The 27819-nt window shown below is 37.0% G+C and overlaps 1 protein-coding gene across 2 annotated transcripts in view; it reads right to left on the reverse strand.

Annotated features, from left to right (window-relative positions):
- The window catches only part of hyd (E3 ubiquitin-protein ligase hyd), a 670489-nt gene that overhangs the window by 202388 nt on the left and 440282 nt on the right, over positions 1-27819 (reverse strand). For both annotated transcript variants that reach the window (XM_090375987.1, XM_090375986.1), the window contains exons 32-33: positions 1266-1517; positions 235-488 (exon numbers count right to left, since the gene is read on the reverse strand). In XM_090375987.1, coding sequence (XP_090232113.1) covers positions 235-488; positions 1266-1517 — 506 coding nt within the window. The remainder of the gene's footprint in view (positions 1-234; positions 489-1265; positions 1518-27819) is intronic.

Consider the following 27819-nt stretch of genomic DNA (forward strand, 5'->3'; position numbering starts at 1 on the left):
TTAAGTTAGTAAATGTCAGCAATCCTTCAAGGGAGATGCAGACATATTTTGGGATTGGCAGGTCAATTTCCTTTAGAATTTGTAACATTTGCCCTCAAGATAAAGAGAAAAAAAAAAAAAAAAAGGGTTGCCAAGTGTAATTCACTGTAAAAATTATTTAAAATAACCATTTAAATAATTATTAAAAGTAATTTCATATATGAGTATTTATTTGTAGCTTCAAATTATATTTACCTGTAGATTCATCGATTCTTGATAAGAAACATCTAGCACCCGTGGTAAACTTGGAACCAAAGCATGATAATCTTGCAGCATTGTTAATAAGTCAGCTATTTGCCGTACGACAATTGCAAACGCTCTTGCTAGGCAAACTGCAGTTGTTGCCATAGTAACTGCACATTCCTGTGTAACTGCTGCAGCAACAGAAGTAGTACCTGCTGTTGTCCTCCTTATTGAAGCAGGATCAATGTAAATAAGCCCACTGGAACCTAAAAAAAAAAACACATGCATGATTATAACATTTTTCATATAAAGATAAAGTGTCTCAACACGTGTGCTGTAGCCACGTGTTGAGAATGAAATTTTTAAATTTTTAAATTTTGCGGCAAGAATAAGGTTTAATAAATTGTGCCAATAAATGTAATTATATTACGTAGGGCATACAGATCATGGAAAATTTCCGCAAAATTTCAAAATGTCGTTCTCAACACGTGGCTACAGCACACGTGTATCATAGCATACAGAACATGTTGGAAACAGAAGCAAGAACTTTGCCATCTTGCTCATAATTTCGGTGGATGGCCTCTGATGAAGACACTGAAATTGTGAAAAACACTGCAATGTTATCTTAATTTGGTCGCCTTTTCATTTCTTATTTTTATTTTCTTGCCAACTATCTGTCTTTCTCTTTCATACCATATATTGCTACATTCCTTATCCATTTAGTCGAGTTCACTTCTGGTGTATACCGTAGATTCAATAGGTTTAATCAAAAATCTTCTTCACACTTCCTACATACGATATATTTATATATTGTATACACATTATGGCTGTAGGGTACGTTTTGCTAATGCAGTATCCCTTATCCATAATCAACATTATCTTCCTTTTCGTACTGTTACACTCCACCCCCCATTATTACTTAGCTTCTTAATACTATTATTCTTTTATTATTATATATATATATATATATATATATATATATAAAAAATTAAATAATGCAACCAGTAATTCCAGACAGACAACAAAATCCTCATTTAACTTACCTAATCTACCAGAGGTAGTAATAGTGCCACGGCCTGGCTCCCTCTGTCGCAGGGCCCACTGCATATGTTGAGGTGCAAGATTAGGTCGTGGCCCTGTTGTACCAGTTGTACTTCGTCTTTCTAACTGTTCATCAAGGAAAGCAAGTTCTTCTGTATCTGGTTCTGTTTCTCCAGCTTCACTTTCTTCCTCATCTTCTGCATTTGAAGATTCTGCAGAGTCATCCTCAGAAAAATAAGGCAGACTTGCAACTCCTACAGAAAAATTGCATCTCTAAAAAAACCACTCTATTTTTTAATATTTTTTTTTATTATAAAAAAGTTATATATAAGATGCATCAGTCAGGATATCATTTCCTTGACATCTACAGAATTTCGTTGAAAATATTTATTGAAATCTAAGATAACCTCTTTCCCATATTTTTGTGCTTCTATAAAAAAGTTTATCTTAGAAATGAGTTAAACCATTCTTATAAACAATCCTGGGTATTTAGAAATACCATGGTAAACACAGCAACAATTCCATGACAGCCTGACAAAGTTGTAAATATACCCTCCCATAATTTTCCACTTGCCCAAACTTTATTATTAAATTACACTGTGATAGAAAAACAAGGAATACTGTACAGATCTTATAACGGTTGAAGCTTATGAAAATATTTGTTTCATAGTACACAGCTAACTAATGCACCTTACACTTTACAAATTTTTATATATTCATTATTTACAAGAAAGCTGATATAAAAAAAACATATTATTCTCAGGTTTTACATTTTTTAATCCTGGACACAGGAAAACTCTACTTTAGGTGCATGCAAGCTTTCAGTTAGACATTTATTTCAGTTTTATCTGTAGAATTTGATTCTATTTCTTTGGATTGTGCACTGTGAATGCTGAGGAGTATGGAAACATTGGTACAGCCCAGGGATAGGAGACCAAAGACCCCAGTGCCAAATGTGGCTGTTGTTGTTTGTTATATGGTTTTTAGGAGCATTAGCAACTAAGGCCATATTGCTCCGGGAATATGCGGTGGTCATTCCCTGACCTTTCTGCATCCTCCGTATTTGGTGGTGACGGGCTCAAACCCCGGTCTAATCAAGAAGCGTGTGCTACGCACTGCTGCTCCTTCCCACCTGGCTACGGAGGCGCCCACCCCAAATGTGGCACAGTGAAGCCATCATTAGTTGCCCTGAATGGCAACTAGTGATGGCTTCATTCAAACAGGCCAAAGTGTTACCACAAAGGTTGCCATTATCCCAGAAAGGTATGTCACTGTCCTAATTTAATTCAAAGTGAAGCCCGAAACATATTTCAGCTTGCCCACTCATCACATTTGCACCCACCTTAGTAACACATAATAATAATAATAATAATAATAACACAAAATAAGAACATTTCAAAAAATTAACAGCTACCACCACAGCTCCATATCAGAGTGAATAGCATGCCTGAAACACCATACTCAAGTGAACTCAGTACCTGAAAAGTTGCCAAACTTCTGTCTAGCCTTCTTTGCCAAAACTTATGGAGTTTTGAAGGGAATAATTTCAATTATTGATTACTTGGCTGATTGAGACGAAAAGGTATTTATCACATGTCCCTGTTCTGTTCGAATTTTTTTTTTTTTTTTTTGAAAAATTCAGTAAGTATCATGACTACATTATCACTCTTCATGTATACAGATGATACACACCTACAAAAAATATTTCAGATGTTAGAGGTTGTGTATAACACAATCACATATGCAACAATACAGTCAACTGGTCTCAAACTCAAAGCAGAAAAATTTACGGTTGTTTAGTGATATATATATATATATATATACCTTACTATATTAATGGATTTCATTGGATCCATCAATGGGCCTCACATTTCCTATCAAAAATTAATTTTACCTGTGCAGTGCAGCACCTATGGTAAACTAATCCTTTATACTGCATTCCTTTAAGGGATGCATTTGCTTAATTTAGAAATGTTCCAGAAAATAATTACAGATACTACAGCTATTTTATACCTTTTAAAAACACATGGCTTGAGGCAGAAATGGAAAGGATAACTAAAAGAGATTGATGAAATTACTATCAGAAAAGAAGGCTGTGTGAGATACTACAAATTATCAAGAGGCACTGTTCAATACAGAATGTATAAAGTGATTTATAATCAAGATGATGATGATGACCTGCTGAGCTGGTTCTCTGCATCTATATAGACCAGCAGTTCCCAATCTTTTGTCACTCAGGTCACACTTTGTAAGTTAAAAGACGAATATTAGCGGCACACCTAAATAGTGACTTCCATCAAACTCAATGGAATATTTCCTAACCTCACGGCACACTTGAAAAGGGTTGTGGCACACCGGTTGGGAACCAATGATATAGACAAACAACAATATATTTTTAAAGAGAAGATGACTGTTAGTTTAGCTAATAATTATTCAGGATTAAATGCATTCATGATACGTGAGGAGTGGTTAGATATAATGAGATTTACTAAAGAGAGCATAATTAGCTGAGAGTAGCTTTTCACTATACTAAAAGGAAGCATGTAACGAGGACACAAGATGCTTATCCATAAAGTAGAGTTAAAAAGTTATAGGAATAAAATTTTCAAAATGATGACTGGCTATTTGCACATTTCTTCCATCAGCTACTCAACTTGGGGGGGGGCCTTCCTTGAAGTCTTTTTTATTTAACAGTAATTGTGTATATATATATATATGCATAATAAAAAAAGGATTTGCTTTAGATACAAGTTCCATGATTGTACCTGTCATAACTACTACTTACTACAAAATGACTGTGCTTTTAACAAGTTCTTCTGACTGAAAAAGCAAACAGAAAAAAAATCTCATAAGGTTAAGTGATTAAGAAGAGTGTTTGTAAAGGAGTGAGTACTTCTATTGCAGAAATTATCATCACACAATGAGCAGAACTGTCATGGCACAATAACCGAGATTCAACTTAACATATTACTTTAACTGTGTATATATGCAAGTATAAATATATAAACTAATTTCTTTAAATTAAAGAAATGATGCAAAAAAGCAAGCTTATACAGAATGTAGGTTCTAGTGTTGAGCCAACTCAACACTAGAACCTACATTCACATAAATAGGCAGAATCTCCAAAGGCAGAACGTGCTGATTCTACAAGAAGTAGCTATTGTCAGGGAAATAGGAAATATACTAAGCAAAAAGGACAGGGATATGTCTGAAAGGGGCAAAAGTTAATGATGCTGTAGAACAGTCATCATCTTTTAAAGGCAACAAATGGTGATATTGTTGTACATGTTGGTACTAACAATATTACGCATGAGTGATGGAAGATTTATTATGCAGGTATGAAGCAATATTTAAAAAAAAATCTGTGAGCCTGGGGCTAAATTTGAAAGTTTGGAATTTTGCCTAGAAATGATAGGAAGAAGTACACCATGAGTGCTTTGTCCGTTAATTAAGCCTGTAGAGATTGTACAAGGCTGATGTGGTAAAATTTTTTCAGCATGACCTGTACTTTGTTAAGATGAGAAGGGACTGTTCTTACAGGGATGGGATAAACTATAATAGAGAAAATACAAAATTATTTGCTGAAATTATTATGATAGTGTTGGGTCAAAAAAACTGCCAGTTTGAGAGAATGATGAATAGACTGATTGCACAAGCGAAGGTGAAAATGATTCTTGCTCTGCATCTATTGGGACATGCAGCAGCCTAAAAAGCAAAGTGTGTGAGATTACAAGGACTTCTAGGGATCCTCAACTATACTCCACTCAACTAGGAGGTACAAACAATCTCCATCAAGATCACATAGATAAAACTGCTTCCAATGCATGGCTCGTGAGCAGGATGCTCTTTCCCGAGACTATTCATGCTCACCATCCAAGACCAGGTAATCAACACCAGGAACTATAGAAAATATATAGCCAAGGAGCCTGGAGTGTTTGATGACACATGTCAATGATGCCACCTGACCACAGAAACAATTGAACACACCGCGGGATGCAAGGTGATCACCCAGATCGAGTACACTCATAGACATGACCAAGTAGCCAGGATAATACATCAGAAGCTAACAAGGAAATACCAGTTGATCGAAGAAAGTGTACCATACTACAAGTAAGAACCCCAAGCAGTACTAGAGATCCCAACCCACAAGCTGTACTAGGATCGCGCCATAATAACAGATAGGACAACCCTGCACAACAGACTGGACATAACCCTTGTGGACAAGAAGGAAAAGGCTACCTATCTGATTGACATAGTGGTACCCAACACTGGCAACCTGCAGAAAACCCATGAAGAAAATCAGGAAGTACACGAACCTAAGACAGTAGATCAAAGAGATGTGGCATATGCAACAAATAACAACCATCCCGATCATCGTTTCGACCACAGGTATGGTGCCAAAGACCCTACCTAACAGCCTAGCAGCAATAGGTCTCCCAGTGAACACCTACAAGGAACTCCAGAAAGTCGCAATCCTGAACACTTGTAGGATAGTCAGAGAGTTCCTCAACCAACAGTAATACCAGACATAACAACAACCATAACCACCCTGTGTACTTGGTAGCAATACCCATCACATGGTGAAAATCCCAATCAGGAAGAAATAATATAAGAGCAATGAGGAATTATTCCAGCACTGAACTCAGCCAGCATGCACATCACCTTTACCACAGCCCCCTGGTTGACTTTTTAATTTTTTTAGTTTCTTCATATAGCTTCAATTTTCTTTCAAAATTCCAATGAGTTAACCATACAGTCAGGATGTAATTTTCATAATAGATAAGACATGTTACTTTATATTATTGTTCCAGAGAGCCAATGCCATTTTTATGAATGCTGTGTTTCAGTATGTCTGAGCTATTATTCTGGTTAACTTTCTTATGTTAAAACAGGCACTGACTCTCTGTGCCCGTTTTAACATAAGAAATACAGGCTCCGAAAAAGTGAATTACAGGCTCCGAAAAAGCGATGTGTTTGCCTTTTTATATACCTAACTGTTATTTTATATTGTATTTTATACATAGTCTTATAGTTATGTTGATTATTTTTATTTTTAATTTAGATAAAGAGTTTTTGTAGGTTACTATAGAATAGTTTTACGTATATACTTAATATATGTAAAACAGTTATTTCGTTCGAATCTTGCAGCCATTGTTTTTTTGTACAGAGTGGTAGGGAATTCAAATTTTTAATTGTGGTAACTAGGTAGCTCTAATATATAATTATATAGTGCAATACACATCACTGCATTTAGGATTCTATTAGATAGCGTAGTATTAACAATTAATTAATTAAATTTATTGATCTTATTAATTTAAAATATCATGCCCCAGACTAGAGCAGCAAAGCAATGGGCACAAAGTGGCAGGAGTGCTTTGACTCGGGGGAGAACTGAGGGGAGCGATTCTCCAATGCATCACAGCCTAAAAAAATGTGCAACTTGTGAAATGTTTGCCGAACTCTCTGGAACAGAACATGATCTAGCCAAGGAGGATGTCTTTGTGTGTGTGTGTGCCAGGTGCAGAGAGTGTCTAGAAATTAGGCAACTCAGCGTTCTACTGGGCGTCTATGAGAGTTTGTGGTGTAGGTAGATGCTCTTGAAGAAATTAATATGAAGGGCCCGTCAAGCTCTCAGCTGCTCAACTCAATGCCAGAGCTCACTCCTGGGCATCAGGCAACACAGCGGCAATCTCAAAGGCAGAATGCACTGGTTCCAAAGGAACTAGTTATTGTTGGTGACTCTATTGCCGGGGAGATGGGGAATATATTGCGTAAAAAGGATAGATGGAACAGGACCAGGGTGTCTGCCAGGGGCAAAAGTTGATGACGTAAAGCATATATCATCTTTTAAGGGCACAAAAGGTGATACTGTTGTACACCTTGGCACCAATGACATTAAGAGTAAGAGATCTGCAGATTTACTTAACAAGTACAGGTCAATGTTGCAAAAAAGCCGTGTTAGGGTTAAATTTGAAAGTGTCTGCAATTCTGTCCAGACACGATAGGAGGGAGTTCATAACGAGAGCCGTGTCAATCAATTCAGCCCTGGAGGGAATGTGCAAGGCTCAGGGGATAGAATTTTTTTCAGCGTGGTCTGTGCTTGTTAACAGGAGAGGACTGATGGCAGTCATTGTGAAACAGGTGGGTATATGGGATGTGTCAAGGTAACTAGAAATAGGAATAGGTGCATGTATACCAATGCTAGAAGTATAGTAAATAAATTTGATGAATTTGAAGTGCTGATCAAGACATCAAAGGCGGATATGGTTGGGATATCTGAGATGTGGTGTCACACTGATATTAGGAATGCAGAACTGGAATTTGGGAATTGGGGAGTAGAATGTGTACAGAAAGGATAGACAGGACAGGAAGGAAGGAGGTGTCATGCTGTTAATTAAGAAAAACATAAAATCAAAAGATGTGCATCCAGTTGATATAGATGAACAGTGCACTGTTGAGTCAGTTTGTTGTGATATAAGCACTGTGAAAGCAAAAATAGGAGTAGGAGTGTGTTATAGGCCTAATGACTCGAATGAGTACAATGCACAATTGCACAGAGAAATAGAGTGGGCTAGTAAATCAGAATGTCTTATAATGGGAGATTTTAACTTCCCAGATATTGACTGGAACTTGTGGGTTGGTCACTCACACACTAGTAAGACTTTTGTGGATTTATTGGATGATTGTTTTGTGCAGCAGCATGTTCGAGAGGCAACCAGAGAAAGTAATACTCTTGATCTGGTTATCAGCAGTGATCATTCGTGTATTAAGAATTTGCAGATAAAGGAACCACTAGGTGGCAGTGATCACAGTATACTGATGTGGGATTTAGTTAAAGATATAATTACCATCAGTGATAAAGGAAAGGGTTTTTGCTTCCGTAAAGGTGAGTACAGTGATCTCAGACAGTTTTTAAATTCTGTACAGTGGGATCAACTGACGATGTTACCAACAGTAAATTCAAAGTGGGAAGCATTCAAGGAATTAATCGTGGATGCTACTAAAAGTTTCATACCTATTAAGAAATACTGTTCAAGGTTTAGGCCTAAATGGTTATCAAATGAACTAATGAGACTCGTGACAGAGAAGAAAAATGCATGGGATGCATATAAATTATCAAGCGACTCAGAAGCCTATGGCAGATATAAGCTAGTCTGTAATCAGGTCCCAAAGGAGGTTAGGCAGGCGAAGGCAGATTACGAGAAATCTTTGGCAAACGATGCTAAGAAAAACAGCAAGGAATTCTTTACTTATATAAACTATAAAAGGAAGGGGATGAATCTGATTGGTCCACTTGATATCGATGGTTCGACTGTTGATGATCCTGCTCAGATAGAAAACAATGAATATTTTGCAGCTACATTCAGACATGAGGAGTTATTAAGGTTTGAAAATAATGGCAGAAGGTTATCAAATTGTAGCAGGGTGCCTAATGATTTTGTAATAATTGAGAGCAAAGTGAGGAGAAATTGTTGAAGTTAAATATAAGAAAGGCACCTGCAGTGGATGAGATCTATCCAGTTATATTAAAGGAGGCGGCAAAGCAACTAAGCAAACCCTTAGCCATAATTATGAAAGCATCTTTGGACTCAGGGGAGGGTTCCCATGGACTGGAGATGTGCAAATGTATCCCCAATTCACAAAGGGGGATGAAGGGTGACACGAGTAATTACAGATAAATTAGTTTAACTTCTGTTCGGGATAAAATAATGGAGTCACTGGTTAAAGATGCATTCTTTGTTTGTTATTTGGTTTTTAGGAGCCTTAGCAACTAAGGCCATATTGCTCCGGGGATATGCGGTAGTCATTCTCTGATCTTTCCACACCTTCCAGATTTGGTTGTCCTGGACTCGAACCCCGGTCTAATCAAGAAGCGTGTGCTACACACTGCTGCTCCTGGCCACCTGGCTACGGAGGTGCCTAAAGATGCATTGCAGGATCATCTAGACAAGACTGCAGCAATAATTCAGACACGGCATGGGTTTGTTGAGGTAAAGTCTTGTCTGACAAATTTGAGAGGATATTATGATGTGGTTACAAAGGAACTGGATGCAAAAAATAATTTTGATATCATATATTTGGATTTCAGGAAAACTTTTGACACTGTTGCGTATGGAAGACTATTGTACAAATTGGAGCAGAATGGTATTAAGGATAAGTTGCTACAATGGACAAAAGGATGGTTGAGTGGGAGAAGACAGAGGGTTGTAATCAATGGGTGCTGTTCTTCATGGACTAATGTTATTAGTTGTGGTTGTTGTTTGGTTTTTAGGAGCATTAGCAACTAAGGCCATATTGCTCCGGAATATGCGGTGGTCATTCCCTGACATTTCCACATCCTCCGTATTTGGTGGAAGAAGCGTGTGCTATGCACTACTGCTCCTTCCCACCTGGCTACGGAAGCACCAAATGTTATTAGTGGAGTCCCACAGGGTTCCGTGTTGGGTCCACTGTTGTTTTGTATATTTATCAATGATATTGATGAAGGTATATGAGGTTTAGTGTCACAGTTTGCAGATGATACAAAGGTTGGCAGGGTTGTTAATGACAGTAATGGCAGTATTCTACTGCAACAGGATCTAGAAAATTTGAGCAAATGGGCTAAGAAGTGGCAACTGTAGTTTAACTTTGACAAATGCAAAGTACTGCATATGGTTAGAAGTAACCCCAGAGAAACGTACTAACTGTGTGGTACTACACTTAAGGTGGTAGAAAATGAAAAAGACCTGGGAGTAATTATGCAGTCAGATATGAAGTTTTCTGAGCAATGCAGACAAGCTGCCAGGGCAGGTCAGGGGGTTTTGTTAATGAGATATAGGAATTTTGCTAGCAGGGAAAAGGAGGTGATTGTCCCTCTGTATAAGGCAATGGTCAGGTTACCACGCTTTGAGTACTGCGTACAGGTCTGGAGGCCTCATTTTATGAAGGATGTAGATTTGCTTGAGCGTGTACAGAGAAGGGCAACAAGATTGGTGAGGGGAATGAAGGGATCCTCTTACCAAGAGAGGCTTAAGTTCTGCAAATTGCAGTGGCTGGAGACTAGGCACCTGCACGGTGATCTGATTGGGGTGTATATGGCCTTGAATGGGTTGAGCACGCTGAATTCTGATGGGATCCTTCCACTTTTTTCAGATTACGAACCTAAGAGGGCATAAATTCAAATTAAGAAAAGACATGTAGAATAGATGTGTGGAAATTTGCCTTTAGCCAGTGGGTGATTAAATGCTGGAACACACTTCCATCTGTCATTGTGGAAGTTGATAGGTTAAATAAATTTAAGGAGGAACTGGACAGGCATTTGGAATGAATGGTGTTATTTTTTATTTTTTTTTTGGCTGATGCTGCATGAGCTCATACACTTTTTTTCTTATATCACATGCCACTACTACGGCCAATGTCTGGCTCTCACAGTAATGGAAAAGAACAAGATATCCGCTGTTCCAGCATAAAGAAACGTAGCACTTACAAACAATTAGCACTTGTCCACTGGATATGACTGGCAAAACTACTGGTGATCAGTCACAGAATAAGCAGAGTAGATATCAAAACTGAAATTGGCCCATTCAGAACTAAATTAGATATTTAGTCATAATTACTTTCAACTGTTTCAACTGTAAAGGTAATGGTCTTAGACAGTTTTGACATTCTTTTCAGTGTGAGCAACTGATACTGTTACAAATGATAACAGTATCAGTTCAGGTGAGTAATCACAGAGGCTACTAATCTTTTTTTTGTAGCAACTAAGAGATACTGTTCAAGATTTAGATCTAATGGGGGTCAGATGAACTAATAAGACTTGTAGCAGAGATGATAAATGCACAGCATGATTATATATTGTCAGGAGTTAGAAAGGCCAAGACAGATTGTGAGAAGTTCTGGCAAAGTAAGAAAAAAATGTGTGTTTATGTCAACACTAGAAGAAAGGGGATAAAAATCACTTGTCCACTGGATATGACTGGCAAAACTACTGATGATCCTATCCAGGTTGCTGACAAACTGAATAACTATTTTGCATCTTCATTTCCTGAGATTTCTGGGATGAGGTAACAGAAGTATACTTAATTCTAATTAGCAACTACATGATTTTATAATAACTGAGAGGAAAGTGGAAATAAAGTATAAAAAGTAAAAGTAAATAACACACATGGGGTTGACAGTCAGTGTTAATTAATGACATTAAAAGGAGGAGATCTGCAGACTTACTTAACAAATACAGGTCAAGACTAAAAAAAAAGAGTAGTGACTTAGGGTTAAATTTGAAAGTTTCTGCAATTCTGTATAGACATGACAGGAGGGATTATACGATGAGAGCCTTATGAATCAATTTGGCCCTAGTGGGATAGTGCAAGGCTGATGGGGTATAACTTTATTCAGCGTAGTCTGTGCTTATTAACAAGAAAGATTGCTTCTACACGGATGGGATACACTTTAAAACGGTGCAAGAATATTTGCTGATCTTATTGAGACACCGTTATGTGGGTCGAACACTGCTACCTTGGTGGGGATACATAGACTAATAGATTAATAATAGCCACAAGAAGAGGTGAAAGTGATTCTTGCACTGCTTCTATTAGAATGAGCAGCAGCTTGGAAAGCAAGGTGATGAGAGTCATTATGAAACAAATAAATACATCAGCTGCGTTACGGTAACAAAGAGTAAGAACAGGTGCATGCATACTTGTATGTACACCAATGTTAGGAGTATAGTAAATAAATTTGATGAATTTGCAGTGCTTGTCAAGACATCAAAAGCGAATATTGTTGGGATATCAGAAAATTGGTGTCAGAGAAATATAAGGACTGCAGAATTTGAATTTGAGGAGTATTATATGTACAGAAAGGACAGACAGCATAGGAAGGGAGGAGGGATTATGTTGTTAGTTAGGGAACACATAAAATCTTCTAAGGCAGTGATCCAGTCGACACGAGTGACCAGAGCAACGTTCAGTCAGTTCAGTCAGCCAAGCACAGGGAAATCAAAAATGAGAGTAGGAGTATGTTACAGGCCTAATGACTCCGATGAGTAAAACAAACAAATATATAGAGAAATAGAGTGGGCCAGTAAATCAGAATGTCTTATAATGAGGGATTTTAACTTTCCAGATTTATACTGGAACTTGTAGATTGGTCACGCACACAGAGTTTTGTGGATTTATTGGATGACTGTTTTGTACATTAGCAGCATGTTCGAGAGGCAACCAGAGGGTGTAATACTCTGGTCTGATTATGAGCAGTGATTATTCATGCATTAAGAATCTGCAGATAAAGGAGACCACTAGGTGGCAGTGATCACAGGGTACTGATGTGGATTTCAGGCAAAGATGTAATTACCATCATGGGAAAGGGGTAATGGCTTAACTATGCCAATGCAGTGCATTGGGCCCACTGCCCTCCTGCTCAAAACAGAAAAAAATTTAATTCAGTAAAAATGTAAGTTTTTTATTATGTTTATGTTAAAATTTACTATGTCTACAAACAATAATTTTTTTCACACAAAGCATGTTTATTGTTAGCTAGCTGTACAGCACAAGCAAAAGTGCAGTGAATAGAGGTGAAATGGTATTAGCATAGATGGGCATACCAGGGCAATTTTCAAGGATTTGTGACTGCGGGGCCAAGGCCCACTTATTGGGGGTCATTATTATTGAGTAAAGCCATTCTCTGATTTACGCAAATCGGTTTAAGGGTTGCATTCTGCAGAACTCTAAGTCAGTTGAATTTTACATAAGTCGGAATTTTCTTCAATGCTAATACAGCACTCGCAACTATGCGTGCTGAATTTGATTGAAGTAAAAAAGAACGTTCGACAACCATGTAAATAGAATTATTTATTCAATTTTTTGATTTCACACACAGGAAAAATTACAGTAAAACGATTAAGACAAGTGCCAGTACAAACACTTCAGGGGCACTCACTACTAAATCTAATTTTCCATCCTTATTATTAACAGCTTTCCATCTCTGATATAACACCTGAACGCTGTTTTGTGATCACTGTTGATCCTTTAACACGTTCTTTTAAATGCGCACTGTCCTTTAAAATAGTATTCACTGTTGAAGCAGGGAGACCTAATTCCCAGGCAATAGATGACAAAGTTTGCCCTGCTTCGTACTTCATCATTTTCACCTTCATTTCTGAATCAATTTTGTTTTGTTTCCTAGCACTGCCACCACTTGTACTTTCCTTTAGCTTAATCATTGTAATAAGTAAATAGGAATGAAGAGAAGATTCTGAAAATTTAATTATGTTTCTTATATGGTTGAAGATTTCAGTGAAGGGGAAACATATTTCACCATAATACTGTAATATAAAAACCCACAGAATTCTAGTTATCAGTATCGCAAATGCAATAAGATAGAGTTTACTACCCGTTTATAATAGATTGTGCTAACAGAATAGCCCAATAAACCAGAACGTTTATTGGGCTTTTATTATTATTTTATGGTAGTGACCTCCAGAAATGTGCTTAAGAAAAATACCACAAAGGCATTCAAAATTGATTCTTATGACTGAACATATGATAATGATGAACGTGTAGTGCATTTTAATTATTTGAATAGGTTTTTTTGAAATTTTATTCTATAAATTAACTGGCGCCAATTATTTTATGTTACGATGGGCTTACAATTGTCTCCAACCGGACCACATAGCCCTTCCTCTCAGCCAATAGCAGCATTTGTAAACGTGTGGGCCATGTATTTTGTTTTTGCATCTGTTCCATATTTTCCCATCATTGCTGATATACAACGCACGATATCTCAAAAATGGATCAACTAAGCTTGGTGTACCGTTATGTTCATATTGTAAAAGATCCGTATGACAACAGACCTACACATATAGATGTCAGAGAAACACTCCTTCGTTTTCTCAGTTACTAATGGATCAGCTGCTGGAATAATGTCAATTATTTGCGACTCCATAAATTCAAACGATCTGGATCTTTCAAAATGTTGTGGGCAAGGGTATGATGAGTAGTGCATATTCAGGAGTACAATCCCACCTAAAAGAATTACGACCGAATGCATTATTAATAACTAGATTGAGATTGTGCGGTGCACAATTTAATCTAGTTATTAATGATGCAGTAAATGGAGTACCGGAAAAATGCAACTATTTCAGCATTGTTCAAAGTATGTGTGTTTTTTTGGCTACAGTATCAACCGTTGGACTTGTTATCTCAAATTACAAGTGAATGCGATATTGTATTAAAGAAATTAAATTTAATTCATTGGTCTAGTTGGCTTGCATCTACAACTGCTATAAAATTGGGATTTCCCGATTTGTTGATGGCATTAAATAAAATTAATCTTACAATCGTCAAAAAGCGATGAAAAGTCAGCAGCTGTCCAGATTAAAAATAATATTGAAAATATTGATTTTGTGTTAACCACCGTACTGATAGAAAAAATCTTATCAATTATTAATTCAACATCAACAATTTTGCAAAGAATGAATATGGATATTGGTCAAGCTGCATTGGGCATAGAAACATCGTATTAATCAAGTGAAAAAATTAAGACATGAATTTGAAAATATCATCAAGGAAGCATCATCTGTTGCAGAGAAATGGGGATATACTTTGTCAATTTGCAAATAAATGGAGGTGATTTATTAAGAAACATTTTGATAAACTGGCAGAGGACTATTGATTTGAAAATGCAGAACTGTTCTTTAAAGTTAACATTTTTTATCGTGTAATTGACTTAGTGACAACAGAACTGCACAAAAGTGAAATTGCAAAAATTAAAACTATTTGTGAATTTGCAGAACTAGTCGTAGTAAAATACTACGATATGAGTGCTAGTTTTTCAGAAGTGTGCTCCTTAGTGATATTATTTTTGACAATTCCAGTTACTGTATCAACCACGGAATTCTCTTTCTCAAAATTAAGATTAATTAAGAATTATTTGAGAAACACAATAGAACAAAAATGTCTATCAGCGCAAGCACCGGGCTTAGCATAGAAAGGCAAGAAGCTGAAAGAATGGATATTTCTAAATTAATTACCGACTTTGCCAATGCCAAATCTAGACAAAACCATTCTGAATCAGTTAAGTCAATATATTACTTCATTGAATTTTCAGAATTTATTTTTCATATTTATATTTACAGAATTTAATATTATTTGTTTTTATACTGTATTCATAAAGATTTTAAATACATGTTTATCTTGCTTTCCTTCTTAAGAAATCAGCAGTAATCTCCAATCATGGGCAAAGCTCAACAACTTTGATACCACTTTTCCATCATGAATATGTCCCAATGAAAGCATTCCCCTTGCTCATCACTTACATCTCCCAACTGTTGAGGAAGAATAACTGAGATGAGCATGATGAATTTTCAGACATATGACAGCCCATATTTTTATAACATTGCAGTAGAGTTGACATCAGAGAGTCATAATTATCTTCTTTCCTTCTTCCAATAAATTCAAGCAGAACTGCTTTAAATGATCACTAAGCTGCTAATTCATTATCCTGTAGCTTTGTTTCAGCTACATCACATTTGAAGTGTTTCTTTTTTGAGGTCCAATAAAATTTCATTCTTTCAGTTCTACATCTGATAAATTGTAAGAAACTTCCCTTATGTAGCAGAATCCATTTCCTTCTTTACACAAAGCCTTAACAAACTTCATTAATCCAAGCTTTATATGCAAATGTGGAAAAAGAATCTTTTTTTGTTTGACCCATAAGAACATATTTTATGTTAATTCTACCTGATAAAAATGATCTTTTTCCCACTGCTGCACAATATAATGTTTTTCTGCCACACGGCTGTCCCACAAACATAAAAAAAAAAAACAGTATTTTGTAAATTATCCATGTATCACTGGGTGAGGGTTCCACTTACCTTAAAATCATCACAGATCACCATTTACCTTAAATCACCAATGAGATTTAAGCTACATGCACAGCTTAACTTTGTCACTCATCTATTGAAGTGTTCACCAATTAAAATGCTTAATAAAACCATGGCTTATTCAGGGCCATCAATGCAGCCATAGGCATAAACAGTAAAAAAAAAAAAAAAAATCGCAATAAGAAATATAACAACATCAAACACTCTTTCTGACTGATAGGTATTTGATTTTATAAGTTACCGCTCTTATTCCTCAATTAATATTACTGCAAAACATTAGAATCATCTACAATCTTCAATAATATTGAAACAATAGTTCTGCATTCTAGAATTACCTACACGTTCAGGAATTTAAACTTCATTCAGGAGTCTCCTTCACCTTTCTAGAATATTTTAGAAAATTTTTTTAAATTTTATTTGTTTTTTGGTTTTTATACTTCACAGAAAATAGTTTAATAAAAATTGGTAAACCAGTTACTCCTATTTTAATCAAAACTTTGAAAATTACAAAAACTGACATGTGCTTCCAAATTTTTAGGTGGGAGTGTATATTAGGAATTGGTCATTCATTAGTTAATCAAATTTTTGTATACTTTTCAATAAAGATGTGATAGAGACATCATTTTGGTATTTTTGGAACCAGTGGATCAATTTCCTTTAGAATTTAACTTTTTCTCTAGAGGTACATTTTTTTTTTTTTTTTTTTTTGTTGGCCAGTGTTATTTTCTAAGTCAAACTATGTCTTAACTATATAGGCTTACCTATGTGAAATGAACCTTATACTGTAAATGTGGATGCAGGAGATATCAACCAAAATAAAAGTTTTAGAAGACGCAGAGAATTCAATTTCACACCTGCTATAAGTTTTCCTGAATTCTAAAGAGAGAAAGAGAGGAGGGAAAAAAAAAAAAAAAAAAGAAAGAAAGAAAGAGATAAAAAAAGAAGGGGGGGGGGGGAAAGAAAAGAGCAGCAGATGGTGTGAAACGACGTGGTCTACAAGATGAAATTCATAACTTTTAATATGCATATTTTTTTTTAAAGTGGGGGAATCTATAAGCAATCTAATTTAACCCAGTATTAGGTGCACAGGGTCAATTTGATCCAGAAAATCGTTCAACAATTTGTGCTTCATCTACTCTAACTGCAAAGCTAACACTCCTAATACCCGTGGTTGAAAATGTCTTCTTTGAATTGAATTCTCTGCAGGAAATTCCAGAAATGCTTGTTAATTATCACACAATTAGGAAAAATCCATGATAAATTAAACCTAATTATATGCATGTGTTGATTGACATATGTCATGAAGAGATGTGTGTCATGTGCTTTCCTCTAATCTGTAATGCTTCCTGGTTTTGTGAAGTTAATGCATCTTCTGAAATCAAACTTTTATGTGCATGCTTCATATTTCATACAGTTAGCACTCCTGTTATTGATGCACACTGGTCTAATCAAAGCATGGGTTGAAGGCGAGTCTTTGAAATTTGCATCTGCTCAGCAACATCTGAAGGAATGTTTTAATATTCAAAAATTAAATAAAAATATGTTTTTAATACAGAACATGATTTGTCACAGTGATGTTCATGAAAGATTGAAAATATAAGTAGCATTAAAAAAATATGAATAATTCTGAATTATTATTTTTTTTTCTGCTTTCTAAAATTTTTGCCACATGGAGGAATTTCAAATTTTCACGATGTACCTCAGGGTTAATTCAGTACAATTCAATTACATATCTTTTTAACTGCTCTAAAGTTTAGTTTTTATATTAATTCATGAAAAAAAAGTGAAATATTAAAAATAAAAATTTATGCATTAAGATTTTTATTTCAAAGTTAAATCTACCTGGACCACTGTTCTGAAAGTGTGGATTATTAAAATCTTATACAATACAACATTGAGCCCTTTAAATTTTTTTTATAAATTTCACATGCCCCCAAATGACAGAACAAGTGAAAATAAACAGTTTGACCTAAAATTTAGCTAAGAATATACACACTTTTATAAATTAATATATACTTCAATACATTTATTCTCAAAGAAATATAATACAAGAAATAAATAAAAAATACTTTGTACCTAGATTAGAGGGATGGTTTGTCCATATTTCGTTAAAAAAAGTGCTTCATAAAAAAATAGCACCCCCCCCCCAAAACACCAAGTGACCTAAGGGAGGAACAACCCACACTTTGGGACCTTCTGTTATAAATACCATAAGATTTCAAAGCAGTGACCTCTGAAAAAATATTTTTACTTTTTTCATGTGTTTTATTAATTATTGATTTTAATAAATAACAAAACACACATTACTAATACATGTAAACTTGATATTTATGTATCATTAAGTGGGAACTGCTACTTTCATGTACTAGAAGAGTGTATAGGAATTTATCTGAACAAATAATAATTATTTAAGTAATTTTAACCAATGATCATCAGAAAAAAATTTGGCACCCTGTGATGATTCATGCATCCCCAAGAAGTTCACCAGGATTTAAGAGTATTTTATCATTGAATTCACCTTGACAGTTTTCTTGTACAGTAGATATTCCAAGAAATAAACAAGAAATACACAGATGCTCACAATTTACAAGCCTTTGTCTATTTGCAAACTCCTGCTTAACCAAATTCATTTATTCTCCTAAGAATAAACATTCATTTCAAAGCTTGTCAGTAAGAAGCAATTGACAGGTAACCAGAATGGACACTGCCCAGAACAAGGAGGCAATCATTAGACAGTTTAACCTCTCTAATATATGAATAAAATATATTGGTTAAGATATACCCTGGAACAATCCTATTATTAAATTTATGCTTTTTATCAATGAAAGTGTAAATTCAGTACAGAACTCCAGAGTGTCAATTTCTCAATAACGAAAGACATTATAAAAACATTATAAAGATATTAATACATCTAAGAAACAGTAGCGCATTGAGTCAGTTTGGTGTGACATAAGCACTGGGAAACCCAAGTTGAAAGTAGGAGTGTGTTATAGGCCTAATGATTCTGATAAGTACAAAGAATGACTGTACAGAAAAATAGAGTGGGCCAGTAAATCAGATTGTCTTATAATGAGGTTATTTTATTTATTTATTATTTTTTTTTTTTTAGTTTTTAGGAGCATTAGCAACTAAGGCCATATTGCTCCGAGATATGCGGTGGTCATTCCCTGACCTTTCCGCATCCTCCGTATTTGGTGGTGACGGGCTCGAACCCCGGTCTAATCAAGAAGCGTGTGCTACGCACTGCTGCTCCTTCCCACCTGGCTACGGAGGCGCCTTATAATGAGGGATTTTAACTATCCAGATATAGACTGGAATTTTTGTGTTGGTCACTCACACACTAGCAAGACTTTTGTGGATTTACTGGATGGTTGTTTTCTACAGCAGCAGCAGCATGTTTGAGAGGCAACCAGACAGAGAAATACTCCTGATCTGATTATCAGCAGTGATTCTTCATGCATTAAGAATCTGCAGATAAAGGAACTACTAGCTGACAGTGATCACAGTGGTGCTGATGTGGGATTTACTTAAAGAAGTAACTACCATTGGGGGTAAAGGGAAGGGTTTTTGCCTTTGTAAAGGTGACTATAACGGCCTCAGACAGTTTTTAAATTCTATATAATGGGACCAACTGATGACGTTATCAACAGTACAGTCTAAATGGCAGGAAATTCAAGGAATTAATCTTGGAAGCTACTAAACTTTTCATACTAACTTCATCTGACATTCATTAGGCCTAAATGAATGTCAGACAAAGTAATGAGACTCTTGGCAGAGAAGGAAAAGGCATGGGGTGCAGAAAAATTATCAGGAGACAGACCTATGGTAGATATAAGATAGTCAATAATCAAATCACAAAAGATATTAGGCAACCAAAGGTAGATTATGAGAAATCTTTGGCAAAGAATAAAGTAAAACAGTAAAGACTTCTTTACTTATATCAACTCTAGAAAAAAGGGGGGGGAATCAGATTGGTACAACTGAGATCGACGGTTCAACTGTTGATGAACCTGCTTAGGTTCTTCAACAGTTGAACTCATTCAGTTGACAAACTGAATGAGTATTTTGCATCTACATTCACACATGAGGATGACTGTAGGGAAGTGGAGGCCAGAAGCTTATCAAACTCTGGCAGGGAGCTAAATGATTTTGTCATGACTGAGAGCAAATTGGAGGGGAAATTGTTGAAATTGAACATAAGAAAAGTACCTGGGTGGATGAGATCTATCCAGTTATATTAGAGGAAGTAAGCAAACCCTTAGCCATATTTATGAAGGAAAGCTTCCTTGGACTCAGGGAAGGTCCCCGTGGACTGGAGATGTGCAAAAAAAAAAAAAAAAGGTAAACTGCAGCCATTATCAACCCACTGCAGGATGGAAGCCTCCTCAACAATTCATGCTGAGGGACATTATGGATCATAATCTACCACGCTGGTCCAGTGCAGGTTGGCAGATCGATAGTATTTAGCAGTCAGGGGTTGAACCCCGGTCTACTCAAAGAGCGTGTGCTACTGCACTCCCACTCCTGACCACTCGGCTACAGAGGCCTTTTGTGCAAATGTGTCCCCAATTCACAAAAGGGGATCAAAGGATGGCACAATTACAGACCTGTTAGTTTAACTTCTGTTCCACAGAAATTAATGGAGTCACTGGTTAAAGAAGGATCATCTAGGCAAGACTGCAGTTATATTTCAGACACATCATGGGTTTGTTAAGAGGAAATCTTGTCTGACAAATTTGATTGGATACTATGATGTGGTCACAAAGGAATTGGATTCAAAAAATAATTTTGATATCATACATTTGGAATTTATGAAAACTTTTGATACTGTTGTACATGGAAGACTATTGTACAAACTGGAGCAGTACGGCATTAGGGGAAAGTTGCTACCATAGATAAAAGGATGGTTGGGTGGGAAAAGACAGAGTGGTAATCAATAGAACCTGCTATTCGTGGAGTCCCCCAGGGTTCGGCCGGTGTTGGACCTGTTGTTGTTTTCTGTATTTATCAATGATATAGATGCAGGTATATCAGGGTTAATGTCTAAGTTTGCAAATTATATGAAAGTTCACAGAGTGGTTGATGACAGTAATGACAGTACACTACTGCAACAGGATCTGCAAAAGTTGAGCAGATAGGCTGAGCAGTGGCAACTGAAGTTTAACAGTGACAAATGTAAACTACTGCATATGGGTAGCAGTAACCCCAGAATAATGTACCAACTGGGTGGTACTACACTCAGGGTAGTGGAGAATGAAAAGAACCTGGGGGTAAATGTACAGTCAGGCTGCAAGAGTAGCTTATGGTTTCTTGCCAATGATATACAGGAATTTTGCTAGCAGGGATAAGGAGACAATTCTCTCCTTGTATAAGGCAATGGTCAGGCTGCACCTTGAGTATGGCATACAGATCTGGAGGCCTCATTTTAGGAAGGATGTAGAGCTGCTGGAAAGAATACAGAGAAGGGCAACGAGATTGACGAGTTCAACACAATTTTTCTGTTACCAAGAAAGGCTTAAGTTCAACAAATTGCAGCATCTGGAGACTAGGCACTTGCTAGGTGATCTAACTGAGGTGTGTAAGGACTTGAATGGTTTGAGCAAGCTCAATTCTGATGGGATTCTTCCTCTTGCTCAGATTACTCGGCTGAGGGCCATAAATCCAAATTGAGGAATTCCAATTTAAGAATAGATGTGTCAAAATTTGCCTTTATCCAGCAGCTCATTGATAGTTGGAATTCTTTATAGCAACATTGATAGTTCTTTATAGCAACACTCTTTTTAATGCCCTATGTGGCTGGTCCCGGCCAATTCAGCATCAGCCAAAAAAAAAAATAATAAATAATAAATAAATTCACACAACCATTCCCTCTAAAAGTTCGTCCAGTTCCTCCTTGAATTTATTTATGCTATCAACTTCCACGACAGACGGAAGTTTGTTCCAGCAATTAACAACCGCTGGCTAAAGGCTAATTTCTGCACATCTATTCTACAACTGTCTTTCCTCAATTTGAATTTATGTCCTAGTCTCCAGCTGCTACAATTTGCAGAACTTAAGCCTCTCTTGGCAAGAGGATTCCTTCATTCCCCTCACCAATCTTTTTGCCCTTCTCTGTACACACTCAAGTAAATCTCAACACACTCAAGAAACAATTTAATATTAAATGTAATATTTATTAGAAATTTCAAACAAATCTTTCAAACCAGCGCCTTTGCTAGCTAAAAAACTTATCCTGCCAGTCCTATCACCAGTTTCGCTAAAGTGTTGATAAAGGAGTTTTGCCTTTTCACGAATAATGAGTGAACTTAACGGAATTTTATTTTGAAATTCGGTCTTCTATCCACAGATCTAAAGCCTTTTCCATTTTTTCTAATTTAACATCACGAGTTACAGAGCAAATTTTTGAAGCAATTAGCGCGTTTTCATGGACACTACGGCAGATTTTTTCTTCTGATTTCTTGATTTATCGTACCGTTGACTCATTGACTTTATAATCTTTTGCCACTGAGGAGACATTTTCATCATTAGAAATTTTATCTAATAACTCAATTTTATTCGCTAATATCATCACCTTTCATTTTTCACATTTCCCTTGTTATTCGTAGCCATATTTTTGTACGGGTTAGAAAGAACTTGTCCACAAAAAGTTACTTTCTTTAATTAACACATTCGAAAAAGTCTGCTTTACACTGCAAAATGGTAGATTTATCACTTTTGTAAGCATATCAATTTATAAATTGATACATTATTCAATTTATAAGCATATAAATTAAAAGCAAATGACGAAACCTTCCATGACAAGCGCATAACACCTACTGAACAAGGATTAGCAAGAAACATCCACGCTCGCGATTTTGTCAACCCTCTCCACCCACCCACTGAGTGCTGTTTGGATGGGGAAAGATAATTTTAGCCACGGCCATGTTTTTTTATAGCGGAAAATGTTCACAGCGCTTTAAAATTCACATTTTTTTAGGTTTCATTTTATATTAAATCAGCGACCGCGAATAGCGGGGGTTTACTGTACTTGTGTTTCACCGAACCTTTCCATTGAATTAGTTCATAAATGGGTAACATAAGCCAGAACATCACCAGTGGATCGAAACTGATGGAATTCATACTGGCGATCGTTGATCAGACGGAAGGTTTCTAGGTAGTTTAAGAGTTGGCAGTTAATTGATTTCTCCATTACTTTAGAAAGAGTAGAAGTAATTGAAATGGGACGATAATTGGATGGCAGGGATTTGTCACCCTTTTTAGGAACTGGCTAGATATGGGCAAATTTCCAAGCAGAAGGAAAAACACCTTTGGATGAAAAACACCTCAGGAGCACAGGTTTTGAGAACAAGTGGAGAAATAGCATCGGGACCTGGAGCTTTCTTAGCATTAACATTCGTCAAAATTCTTCTGACATCTTTTTGACGGAAGACCACAGGAAGCATTGAATGGAGTGTGTTGGAAATGGTGGGAGGTGTTTTACCAAGATCATTAATATATCATGAGTTTGAAGAAAAATGGGATGCTAGCAGGTTAGCTTTATTCTTGGCTGAAGTGACAACAGAACCATCTGGTTTGGACAGAGGTGAGAGCAGAGATGGGCAAAAGTTGCGGCCAATAGCTTTGGCAAGAGACCAGAATGCTCGGCTACCATGCAAGAAGCAAGTTTTCTACTCTTAACCTGTTCAAACCCTAGTTTGGACTGATTAATAACAGCTTTACAATTGTTGCGAGCTTTGGTGTAGGCAGAAAATGAAACTGAAGAATTAAAAACAGTCAATTACGGTATGCAACATTCTTCTCTTGAACAGCCTTAGCACATTTATTGGAAAACCAAGGTTTAGATAAAGAACGATATTTTAAAGAGGAGTGTGGGATGAAGGATTGCATTCCTGCAAGAATAATTTCACTGACACAATATGAGCAAACGTTGACATCAGAAGTTTTGAAACAGTAATCCGACCAAGGAAAAGAAGAAAAGAAATTTCGCAGGTGATCCCATTTTGCATTCTTGTAAGGCCAAACAACATGAGGCTGGGAACAGCCATGAGATAACGGCTCCATTGGAGAAGAGACAATCACCAAGTTGTGATCTGAAGGGCCTAAAGGACCTCTCACTTCGACCGTGTACTTAGAAGGGTTGTTTGTGAGAAAAAGATCAAGCGAGTTGGCTGTATGATTAGGACTGTCCGGTATTCTTGTAGGTAAATGAACAATCTGTGCAAGGTCATTAGTAATTGCAAAAGCCTCAGCATCTCGACCAGCTGGGTTGATGTGACTAGTTGTTTGTTGTTTGTTATTTGGTTTTTAGGAGCATTAGCAACTAATGCCATATTGCTCCAGGATATGCGGTGGTCATTCCCTGACCTTCTGCATTCTCCATATTTGGTGGTGACGGGCTCGAACCCCGGTCTAATCAAGAAACGCGTGCTACTCACTGCTGCTCCTTCCCACCTGGCTACGGAGGCGCCTGGTGTGACTAGTAAACGGAAGCCAGCTGGAGTTGTGAACATTAAAATCACCAAGGAAAATTACCTCACTGTTAGGAAATATGGACTGGAGAAAGTCAAGTTGCAAAGAGAGGAAGTCAGAAAGCTCCAAGTGATTAGTGGAGTTGGGAGAATGGTAGGGACAACAGATGAATTTTACACAATGAGGTAGAGAGAGATTTTAAGCCAGAGAAGATCAAAGAGAGTAGATTACAAATTGCCAAGTCTTTGCCTGGGAATATCAGAATGGACATATGCACAAGTACCACCTTTGAGACGAAAGGAATCATAGAATGAATAATTTGGGCATCTGAGATGAGCAGTAGTTGAATCAACCGATAACTGAGATTCTGTCAGAAAAAGTACATGGGGTTTGGCAGACTGCAAGTGGAAATGTACATCGTTCAGATTAGAATTGAGACCACGTATATTTGTGAAATGAACTAGGAAGTGGTTGGGAGGTTTAGATCTTTTCGCAGATAATCTTGCTCTATTAGTTTCACAATTCATGTATTCAGTAGTAAGAAATAGTGGGTGGCACATGCTGTATGAAGTAATGAAATTTTTGGATATGGCATACACATGGTAAGAATATACCTAGATCCTTGACATAACGTGGCCTCAACAATGCTCCCGCATACACACTACTCGGACTCCCTCCAGTCACTATCTGGCAGAGTAGTGGTAGCAAGATTATACACTAGCTGATCCGGAAGCCTCCTAGAGAGTTACCAATAGATTCAGCCCAGTGTACTAACTAGTGGCTGGCCTGCGAACACCATTTTAGAGCTGTACCCTCGAAATGTAAGGAATATTGGATCTCGTCACGATGTTCATCATAACCTCAAAAGTCATCAATCATACTGCATGATGGAAGAGATAGGGAAGGGTTGACCGGAACTTAGCTCTAGAGACTAAACATGCGTTCCACCACTTCAAGCCTCCAATAAGCAAAGTGGTGGTATTGCACCGGTTGATGAGAGTCATCTACCACCTAGAAATTTCTCAAAACCTGTGCTCCTGAACTTACTCCTATTCTTTGCCACCTTTTTTCACTTTCTTATTCCAAAGGTGTTTTTCATTCTGCTTGGTAATTTGCTCATATCCAGCCAGTTCCTAAAAAGGGTGACAAATCCCTCAAATCCAAATATCGTCCCATTGCAATTACTTCTACTCTTTCTATGGTAGATGGCTCTAAGTCTTCTAATTTCTACACTAATGCCAGCGTCCCCCAAGGTTCAGTTCTTTCCCCCACTCTTTTCCTCTTGTATATTAATGACCTTCTTCCATTGATTGGAAATCCTATCCATAGTGTTGCCGATGATAGCACATTGCATTCCACTTTCCATTTTGAGAAACCTTGCCCTGCTCAATCAGCTTCAACTTCTCAAAAATCTGCTACCAATTCTTTAAATGCCGATCTTCATGTAATTCTCCAGTGGGGCAAAGACAACTTAGTTGATTTCAACCCTTCTAAAACTCAGTCTTGTCTTATATCTCGCAAAAAGGATTCTTCTGCTCCTATGCTTATCTTTAGTGACACTTTGATTTCTAGGCAAAATGATATATCTCATTTGGGGATTACCCTGACTTCTAATCTGTCTTGGTACAGGCACATTACAAATATTGCTTCCTCTGCATCTAAAAAAAACTTGGGTTTCTCTTTCGCTCTCGGTGTTACTTTTCTTCCAAACAGCTGCTCACTCTATATAAATCGCAAATCCGCCCTGCCATGGAATATTGTTCCCACATCTGGGATGGTGGGAACAATACCCAAAACCTCTCTCAGGCTTCTTGATTCCATTCAGAAGAGGGCAGTTAGCTTAATTAATGATTCATCTCTAACAGAGTTTCTGCACTTGCTGTCTCATAGATGTACTGTTTCTGCTGCATGCCTTTTCTACGTATACTTCCACAGGCACTGTTCTTCTGAATTGGCATCTATAATTCCCACTCTCTCTCTCAAAACAGACCAAACACGTGCTGCCACCAGCCAACATCCATTTCCTGTCCAACTTCAAACTCACATAACCAACTTTTCATCTTCCTCGTTTATTCATTCAACTGCCGTTTTCTGGAACAACCTTCCTTCATATGTATTTCCTGAAAATTAGTCTACAGAAGTTTAAGTCCAATGTCAACAAATATCTTCTTTCATCTTCTCAACCTCCAACCCAAGCACGGTACTACGTACTATAGGTTCTAATACCTCTTGTGTTTGGGGTTTACGTAAAAAAAAAAAAAAAAAATTATCAGGACTACCACTCTCCATGTTTACTGCAGACAGATGCATACAAGATCAAATCATATCAAGAGATTTTGTACGTTATTAAAGTTAGTGTGGAGACCTCGACAATTCTATTACAAGAAAATATGCATTGACTGGAAATAATTAAGTGGAGGTCATTCTGATAAGATAACCTGCCTACTTGTTTTCTGATTTTCATTTTTGGAAAGGTATGGTTTCTCAGTGTCTCAACATAACATTCGTTCAACATTAGCATTAGTAGAGGCATATGATGCAAGAAAGCAAGCTTATGCAGCACCAGCCAAAAAAAAAAAAAAAAAAACCCCAGCTCCCAATTCACCGCTCCGTTCTTTCTTTCATTCGAAATATCTGTCCAGCTCAGCCTTAAATTTATTTAGGCTATCAACTTCCATAACAAAGGATGGAAGTCTCTTCCACCAACCAACTACCCATTGGCTAAATGCAAACGTCCGCACATCTATCCTACAACTGTCTTTCCTTAATTTGAATTTATGCCCTCTCAGGTGATTATTCTGAGCAAGAGAAAGAATCCCATCAGCATTGAGCATGCCCAAACCATTCAAGGCTTTATTCACACGAATCAGATCACCTCGCAGGTGCCTAGTCACCAGAAACTGTAATTTGCAAAACTTAAGCCTTTCTTCCTAAAAGCAACCCTTTGTTTCATTCACTAATCTTGTTGCCCCTCTCTGTACTCGTTCCAACAGCTCTGCATCCTTCTTAAAACGAGGCCTCCATACCTGTATACAGTACTCAGGGTGTGGCATGACCATTGCCTTATACAAGGGGATAATCACCTCCCTATCCCTGCTAGAAAAATTCCTGTATATCATTCACAAGACACTATGAGCTACCCTTGCAGACCATCTGCAATGCTCAGAAAAGTTCATATCTGGCTGCACAATTACCCCCAGGTCCTTTTCGTTCTCTACCACTGTCAG

This window comes from Mastigoproctus giganteus, chromosome 6 (genome assembly GCF_048544385.1).
Source record: "Mastigoproctus giganteus isolate SK-2022 chromosome 6, ASM4854438v1, whole genome shotgun sequence".
Lineage (NCBI taxonomy): Eukaryota > Metazoa > Arthropoda > Arachnida > Uropygi > Thelyphonidae > Mastigoproctus > Mastigoproctus giganteus.